Source organism: Triturus cristatus, chromosome 10 (assembly GCF_964204655.1).
Source record: "Triturus cristatus chromosome 10, aTriCri1.1, whole genome shotgun sequence".
In the NCBI taxonomy this organism is placed as follows: Eukaryota; Metazoa; Chordata; class Amphibia; order Caudata; family Salamandridae; genus Triturus; species Triturus cristatus.
In genome coordinates, this window is record NC_140593.1 from 542,214,959 (window position 1) to 542,224,692 (window position 9,734).

The 9,734-nt window shown below is 44.3% G+C and overlaps 1 protein-coding gene across 1 annotated transcript in view; it reads left to right on the plus strand.

Moving 5' to 3' along the window:
- Nucleotides 1-9,443, plus strand: part of LOC146789700 (uncharacterized) — a 154,030-nt gene extending 144,587 nt beyond the window's left edge. Inside the window, exon 7 of the mRNA XM_085630125.1 lies at nt 9,369-9,443. Within this exon, the coding sequence (XP_085486251.1) occupies nt 9,369-9,372 (4 nt within the window). The 3' untranslated portion in view covers nt 9,373-9,443. The remainder of the gene's footprint in view (nt 1-9,368) is intronic.
- Nucleotides 9,444-9,734: the final 291 nt, after the last annotated feature.

A 9,734-nucleotide genomic window follows, 5' to 3' on the forward strand; every position in this document is an offset into this window, starting at 1 on the left:
CAGAAAGAAACAAAAGAAGTGTAAAAAGAATGAACAGAGGTGCTGAATGAGGCAAGAGGTATACAGAAAGAAACAAAAGAAGAGCAGAAAGAAGCAACAGAGGTGCAGAAAGAGGCAAGAGGAGTACAGAAAGAGGGATGAGAGGTGCAGAAAGAGGCAAGCGGAATGCATAAAAAAGCAACAGAGATGCAGAAAGGGGAAAGTGGGGTGGAGAAAGAGGCAAGAGGGATACAGAAAGAAACAAGAGAGGTGCAGAAAGAAACAAAAGAAGTGCAGATAGAAGGAATAAAGGTGCAGAAAGAGGCTAGGGGGTGCAGAAAGAGGGAACAGGGTTGTGAAAGAGGCACAAGGGGTACAGAAAGAGGCAAGAGGCATGCAGAAGGAAGCATGAGAGTTGCAGAAAGAAATAAAAGAAGTGCAGAAAGAAGGAACAGAGGTGCAGAAAGAGCCAAGAGGGATACAGAAAGAGAGAAGAGGGGTGCAGAAAGAGGCACAAGGGTTGCAGAAAGAAGGGACAGAGGTGCAGAAAGAAGCAAGAAATGTGCAGAAAGAAGCAACAGAGGTGCAGAAGAGGGATGAGGGATGGAGAAAGAGGCAAGAGAAGTACAGAAAGAAGCAACAGAGATGGTGCACAGACATAATATCGAGTTTTTATTTTCAAAGTACAAAAATATCGAGTTGGAAATATCGAAGGGACAGAATATCGACATCAAGAATATTGCTGACCAGAATATTGATATGAAGGTAAGAAATATTGTTTTTGTTAGTATCAAAGTCAGTAATATCATTTGTAAAAATATTGTTGCTATTGTTGTTATTGTTAATTGATTTTTATATAGCGCTACTGGCAGTTCTCTAAGTGCTTGAGAGAGAGTTGCCCGATGTTGTCAATGGATGCATGGCCGCATAGTTGGCCAGTTAAGCCGTGTCTAAGGCCTCCTTAAACAGAAACGTCTTAAGCTGTTTCCTGAATGGGAGGAGTGCCAGTTCCTTGGGCAGGTACTTGGGCAGTTGATTGCAAAGTTGTGGGAGCAAGTTGGAGAATGCTCGACCCCCGTTGGATGCAGTATTGTATCCTGGAATGGTCAGGCGGCAGGTCTCGGAATACCGCAGTGTGTGGCCCGTCACATAATTCTTCAGGCGTTCTCTAATATAGGCCAGGGCTTTGCCACGGATTGCTTTATGGGCGATACAAAGGACCTTAAATTTAGCTCTCTGTTTGATTGGAAGCCAGTGCAATTTGGCAACCTAAAGATCGATCTGGTCATTCAGCACCACCTGTAGTTTATTAGTCAACTTCTGAGGAAGGCCTATATATAGGGCATTACCGTAATCCAATCTGGAGACAATTGTGGCTGATGCAATCATTTGCAGCGAGGCAGTTGAAAGGAGGGGGATACATTTCTGTAGCTGTCTCAGAAGCCCTATGCAGGTTCCGACCACTGTGGTGACTTGGTTGGCCATGGAGAGCTTTGAATCAATTTTTATGGCAAGTCTTTTTACGGCATGTACTGGTGTCGGGGTGGCACCCAGCTCTTGGGGCCAGAAACGGTCGCTCCAGGGGTTGTCTTTCGTGAGGATGAAAAGTACTTCTGTTTTTATCTGGATTGATTTTCAGTGAGTGGGCAGTCATCCAGTTTACAGTGAATCTAAGGATTATTTGTGCCACGACCTGGGCATAGCTGGAATTGTCAATCTGGAGAATGAGCTGGGTGTCGTCTGTATAGTTAAAAACTCTGCATTCAGCGTGGGCTAGGGCTGTCACCAGAGGCTGGAGGTTGATGTTAAAGAGGAGCAGGGACAGTGTGGTGCCTTGAGGGACACTGCAGGTGGGGATGCCTCTGTCTGATACCCACTCCCCTAACTGGATCCTCTGGGACCGCTCTCCCAGAAAGGAAGCTAGCCACTGGTGTGCCGGCCCATGAATACCCAGGTCCGCTATTCGATTGAACAGCCGGGTGTGGTTGACCGCATCGAATGCTGCTGATAGATTTAACAGAATCAGGGCGCTCGTTTTTTTGTTGTCCGCCATGATTCTGAGATCATCAAGGACCAACAAAATCACCAATTCCATGCTGTGGTGGGCTCTAAACCCAGATTGTCGCTTCTGGAGCAGTTAGTTATCCTCCAGGAATGATGAAAGTGTTTTGAGAACATGTTGTTCTATCACATTCGACAAGAAAGGGAGCTGGGAGATGGGCCTATAGTTCTTGAGGCTAGCGGCATCTGCTCCAGGTTTCTTTAGGAGGGGGGGTGACCCTGGCTTCCTTCAGGTTGGAAGGTAGCTGGCCAGTCTCCAAGCAGTTATTCAGTAGGGCGAGGAGCTGCTTTTCCAGGCCAGGGAGGGCCATTCGGAAAATCCTTGGGGGCCACGGGTCTGCGAGGGAACCCGATTTGGTACGGTTCATCAGCTGTATCAGTGACATAGAATCCAGCATAGGGAAGGCGGAGAGTTGCTTACCGGAAGGGGGCCTGATTCTGGACTAGTGGACTTTGATTGATGGGGGCATTGTCAATCTCAGAGATGATGTCCCTGACCTTTTGGAGGAAGTTGGTCTGGAATGTGTTGCAATCTAGGGGTACATCTGCAGATTTCACCTCCAATTTTTGGCTGAGTTCTTTCAGTATTCTAAAGGTCTCTTTCTGCTTATTAGGTGCGTCTGTGATTCTCGCCTCGTAGTATTCGGCTTTCCTGACAATGATGGATTTGTTATACATAGTAAGCATGGATTTACAGGTTGTCGGTTTCGCCGGGTTGTAGGCTTTCCGCCACCGCCTCTCGGCGTGGCGGAGGCTTTGTTTCAATGCCCTCAGTGTCTCATTAAACCAGTGGTTCCCAAACTTTTTCGACCCGCGGCTCCCTTCCCCCATTGGCCATTGCCCATGGCTCCCCACTGTTACTTTTTTTTGGCGGGTGGGGCTGATGTAAACCCGTCCTTGGGAGTACATGCATTTTCTCCCTTAAAATAAATGGGATGAAGCTCATGAAGGTATTAGAATCATATATGCAGGATGTTTCGTATTACTAAGGCAGCACCACTAATAAAATATTCCTAGTTACACTTCTTTGCCCATACCTTTTTTAAAGTACCCTCACAAACGTTATCACACTTACAGTGCTAGATAGCACACCTATGCATGTAGGCCCCATTGCCAATGTGTTTCTGCTCTTGAAGAATATTTGCATGCACTTCCATTTCTACCCATGTCTAACGTGCCAACGCACCTCTCTCAGCAGGGTGACTCATGATTTTTTAAACCACATTCAGCTTTATTTTTGCTGCCTCCTACCTGAAAGTGCCTCCAAATCAATGTAAGTAAAATAAATTCTTCCAATTCTTTTTTTAAATGCACATCTTTCTTGATTCCAAATGTTGGCATTATGCCATTTATGGTGTTTTACTTCCCTGTGCTCAAGGAGAGAGCAGGCCTGTCTGCAAATGTGTGTGTAATGAAAGAAATGTGTACTGGAAGTACTTATGATTCAAGTACAAATGTCAATACTTAATACTTAGGGGCCTATTAGGGGGGCGGGCGTACCCTAGCGGTGCTGGGACCGGCCGCCAGTGGTGCGGTGGTCCCGCACCGGCAATTAGGATGCCACCACCACGGTGGCGGTGGCATCCCGCATACATTGCATTGTGGCGGGCGGCGCTGGAAGCAGCACCCGCCACAATGCAATATATGCATGTCGCGCATTTGCATGCACAACATGGCAGGCACCGTGAGGTACCTGTTACTTTATGCATGCAAATGCAGGGGGGTACCACATGTGCACCCCCTAGCCCCCCCAACACCCTGGGGGCCCGCAACGGGCCCCCAACTGAGAGGACCGCATGCCTTTCCGTAGCGGCGAAAGGCTACTTCCCGCTGCATAGTAATATGGATGGCGCTGTCTAGCAGACACCGCCACCATATGCAACCCTTTTCTGCCCTGTCGAAGAGCGCAGACGCTCTTCCTGTCCGCCGCGGTACCCCCCGCCATCTTAATATGGCGGGGGGAAATGGGAGGCGGGCGGGGGATTATGTCGGGCGGACCGCCACCGCCATGCGGGCAGTGGCAATCTGTCCGACATACTAATAGACCCCTTAGTGTGTTTAATAGACAGAACAACTGTATTTTCCAGAGACCATGCATTGGTGCAAAATTAATTTGGGAAAAAACAAAACTATTAACTGGTCTAACAAAATTAATCGAGCATATTTCGCTTACTTTGGGAGTGTTGGAATGTGGGGATTCAGTGAAATATGGAGGTCATCCCCCTCCATATGCCATCAATTAAGCACTATATTTTTAACAACTTTAGGCATGTCACTTACAAATTGACATCATGCGTTTAAGTCTAATTAGTTCAACAGAAGCCAACAACCGCTTCAACATTAAATGCATTAAAGTGATTGGTGCATGGCTCCCCTGGCTAGGTTTGACGGCTCCCCAGGGAGCCACGGTGCACAGTTTGGGAACCACTGCATTAAACCAAGGGACCCCTTTCCCTTTATCTCTCACTCTATCTCTTTGGTCCGGTGCCACTTTAACTATGGCACATCGTAGAGTGTTTGTCAGGGCTTCGCTCTCCTGGTCGAGATTCCCTGGTTTGAGTTTAGTGGGGGGGGAGATCCTGAGTAGGGTTTCTACTAAGTTCTCAGCTTCGATATTTTTCCAATTTCGCACCTTTCTCCAAGCTGTGGGTGGTTGAGATAATTGGACATCTGTTGGAACCCAACAGCTGAGTAGTGCGTGGTCAGACCAGGCACAGGGGCTGATGGCTATTAGCATGGCCCATGGTTGCGAGGTCCAGATGAGATCCAGGATGTGCCCTTTTGACTTTGTCGGTGCGTCCACCAGTTGCTGGTGCCCCATTGTGCACATTCCTGTCTCAAACTGGCTAGCAAGTGGCTCCTTTGGAGCTTTATCCCATTGATAATTAAAGACACCTGCCACAAAATGTTGTTTGTATCGTGAGCAGAGGTCAGTGATAACCCCTGTAAACAGATCGTTAAAGCTGGGGGTTGAACGTGGGGGTGATATACCACCAGCAGTAGTAGGCAGGACGATTTAAGTGAGATTTTGACCCCTACTATATCTGCATTGTCAATGCTCTCTGCCACTACTTTGGTGGCCATTATCCATTTAATAAACAGAATGGCTACACCCCCTCCCCGCTTTTTTCCTTGACTGTTTTGCCAGAAAGTATCAAAGTTCCCCGGGAGGGCAACGATGATGTCTTGAACCAAAGTGTCACCCAACCATGTTTCAGTGAGTGCTAGGATGTCTATGTCTCCATCCTGGAGGAGTGAAAAGACTTCTAGGTAGTGTTTCTGTAGGGCATGCGTATTAAGGACTGCCACCTTCAAACCTAGTGGGTTGCTAGGTGTGGTGATAGTATGGGGGACTGTGCGCGAGGTAATAGGTCCTCCCGCCTCATTGCTGCTCAGCAGATTTTCAGCTTTCAGCTTCTCTACTGCCTCTATGTTAAGGGCATGACTCCCTGAGGCTATAGTCTGCAATTCTGCCCCTGTGTAATCCCGAATTTGGCAACGGGTCCTGGCCCCTGACCCCGGTTCGACGCGGACGGGCGCACTCTGGCTTGCCTTAGGCGTGCCTTCAGCACGCCTGCTGCGCGTCCACTCCAACATGGCCTTCGGATCACCAACCAATCAGCTCTGCGTTGTTAATAATATCGATGTTTATATCAGTGTTATGTATTTTAATATGCAGTTTAAATGTATGTGTTCTATATTTTTGGTTAAGTACTGTATTTTTATTTTTAATATATGTATTACATTTTTTGAAGTTATTAATTTTTTTAAGTACATTTTGCATTTTAGTTCCGTAGCGGGTTGGGGGTTTATAGGGGAATAGGGTGGGAAGTAGTTTAATTATAGTAAATGTAATAACTTTTGGAAATTATTAATTACTTTTAATTAAATGTTGCGTTTTTATTCCGTAGTGGGTTGTGGGTTTATAGGGGAGTAGGGTGGGAAGTAATTTAATTATAATTAACTCATTGTTATTTTTTATTAATTTTATTTGTATATTTAATATTTTATATTGTTAATTGTGGTAAATTTGTTTATCAATTTGTTATTAATTGGTTGTTAAGTATAAATAATTATTTTGTAAATATCGTTAATTGTGTTATTTTTTTTAGGAGCGGGTTGTGGGTGTATAGGGGAATAGGACGGGAAGTAATTTAATTATAATTAATTAATCATTTCTATTAATTAATAATTAAGTATTTATTATGTTATATTGTTAATTGTGGTAAATGCTTTCTTATTAATTAATTATTAATTGTTTGTTAATTATTAATATTTAATTGGAAAATATGTAAATTGTGTTATTTTTTAGGAGCGTGTTGTTGGTTTATAGGGGAGTAGATTGGGAAGTAATTTAATAATAATTAATGTATTTATATGTTTACTTATTTAATATTTATGTATTTAAAAATGTATATTGTAAATTGTGGTAAATAATGTATGGTTAATTATTTATTAAGTGGTTATTAATGATTATTAATTAATTATTAATTATGTTATTTGTGTGATTTTTTGGTCTGAGACTCCTTTGAAAGACTATTTGTGTGGGTGGCACAACCAGTGCTGCAGGCCCACTCGTAGCATTTCATTTGATTTACAGGCCCTAGACACACACAATGCACTGTACTAGGGACTTACTATTAAATAAAATATCCCAATCATGGAAAACCAATCATAACACTATTTACATGGAGAGCATATGCACTTTAGCACTAAATTGCAGTGGTACAGTGCCCAGAGTCCTAAAACCACCCCAAAAAAGGTCAAAAACAGGAGGTCAAAAAGCAAAAAGTCTGGGGGTAAACCCACTGAAAAAGCCAAGTCTACCAATTTGCATCATAAACATTAATGACTGTCTCTTCCATGAAACTGTATCCTATTGACTACAAAACCACTTCAATACTGCCTCGGCCCTAACACACAGGGCTATTGTCAGAAAGTGACAACACAATACTGCAATCACCAAAACGTATCTCCCAGTTTCATTTTTTTCACCATCATTATGTACAGCAAACTTGAGCCTGTTGGAACCATCAAATGTTGCCATCTGACCCAACTTCATCCTCCGACATGACCACAGTCTGGCAGCCCACTTGTCGATCCTATTACCTTACACTCAGAACAATTATTCTTAAACCTTCTGCTGCACTCTACACTTTACACACTGAACATTATCATTGCTGTAGACATGAGTGAAATGGATTTTCCTACCACAACTTTTGCACACAGCATTCCCAGCGAAACAGTTTGGGCTGTTGGACAAATGCCAGAGGTTGCCACACCTGTAGCATTTCCCTATAGTCTCCTTGTTGTCTTTGTTTTCAAACTTCTCACTTCAGAGACAACTTACATACAGTTATCTTTTTCCTTAAAGGGTACTTCACCACTACCTCCTGTATGCACTGCACTCTAGCCCTCACCATGTCCTCTCTGCATCTCCTTTACCCATGATGTAATTTTTTCCATACCCTCAACATCCGACTGGGGTTTTTCACAGAGAGTTTCTTTTGGACCCTTGGATTATTGGTGCACCTCATCAATTTGTCTTTTATAAAAGCATCCCTAAGATCACCAAAAGCACAGTGGATGCTATGAGTTGTAAGACACTTTACATAAGTGCGTCCTTTCTCAATTTTAAATTGTATCCTTGCAAAGAATTTGTGGTGCTCCAAAACAACATTGATATGAGTATCAAAATGTCTTTCCAACATCCGCATAGTCATCTCATACACATCCCTTAGTTTCCACTCTCCACTTCCAAAAGGTAGTTCATTATTACTTTCTTACTTGTTCCTCCCTTTAATGCATAGGTGATGCACGAGTACACCTTCCTTTCTGGCAGGAGAGGACTTTTCTACTCCAATGCGAATGAGATAGAATTCAAAATATTGTGTCCATTCTTTCCTTAGAAGAAAATGATCACTTTTCTCTAAAAGGAAAAGAGGAGGTTAAGGCATGATTGCTGCTGCAAAGGTGATCAATGCCCTGTCTTGTCAACAATAAGAGTAGGGCATTTTCATATTTGGGGGAACCAGGATCTTGGAGTTAATAGTTAAATCCAAACACCGTCACCATGGATCACATACAAAAACTGGGCTCCTACAGTGTGCTATTAAAAAGTGTGGAACAGCACAGACACTAGTACTTGTGCAGATAAGGGACATGGGGGCATATGTATGAAAGCAAAAATTAGTCGCAAACGCTGCGAATCGCAAAAAACAGCGTTTGCGACTGATTTTTCGCTATTTCATATGCATGACACACTTTTAAAATGAAAAATAAGAAATCGCTAAATTAGCGATTTCTTAGGCTGCGAAACAAGAAAACAGCGAATTTCCTAGCGAATACTTAATTTGCGATTCCTTAGCGTTGCGAATATCGCTAACAAGAAATCGCTAACTAAGAAATCGCAAACACATGTATGAAATTGTCGCAAATTGAGATTTCACAAAATTCGCAATTTAAGAAATCGCTATTAACACCAATTGCTTGCAGGTGGTAAACTGGTGCAAGGTACAAAAACCAGCCCACAATGCAACAAACACACCCACAATGGCTGCAATGTACGTGATAGCCAGGAGGCTGCGTATTCGGGCCCTTGCACACAGGAGAATGAGACAGGAACGTATCTTCAGGCTGCGCATCACCCTGTTCCAGAACACTGAAGAGGAGATCTATGACAAGTACAGACTGCACCCACAGACCATAATGGACCTGATTGAGGAGCTGAAACCCCACTTGGAGCACCCTACTCGCAGGACACAAACAATTCCCACACATGTGCAGGTCCTGTGCTCCCTGCACCTCCTGGCGTCAGGGAGTTTTCAACGGGTCATAGCGGAGGTTGGTGGGGTGTCACAGAGTGCACTTTCGAGCTTCTTCCATGCCTTCCTAGATGCAATGCTACTGAGGCTCTCACATCACATTTACTTCCCCACCACCCAACAGGCATTACAGCAAACGATACTGGACTTCTACCAGATTGCACGTTTCCCCCACGTCATTGGCTGCATTGACGGGACCCATGTGGCCATCACACCCCCAGCAGAAACTGAATATGTCTACAGGAATCGGAAATGCTACCATTCACTCAACATACAGATTGTGTGCAACGCTAAGTATCACATCACAGACATCGTAGCCAAATACCCCGGCAGTGCACATGACTCCTTCATCTTCCGACACAGTGGAATACACAGAAGTCTGAGTGCTGGAGAGTTTGGGGAGGGGTACCTGCTCGGTAAATACATTGCACACATCAATACATCCACTACATCACTTGAGGGGGGGGGGACATTGACTCACCTATTGTGTTTTTTTCCATGCAGGTGACGGTGCCTATGCAGTGCGCGACTTCATCCTGACCCCATACCTGGATCCTGCAAATGCAAGTGAGAGGCGCTACAACAGGGCACACAGATCTACACGCTGTGTCATTGAGCGAACCTTCGGAATCCTGAAGAGCCGCTTCAGGTGCCTGCATAAAAGTGGAGGCGCACTGCAATACAGCCCTGAGACCTGCTGTAAAATCGTTGACAGCTGTGCAATGCTACATAACATGGCAATGAGGAAAGGCACCACAATTGATGTGACCGATATTGAGGAAATGAGACTACAAAGCCTGATGATGTGTCAAGTGTTTAATCACACTTCACATGTAATTGTCCCCAGCACATGTTGTACACACAGTGCAG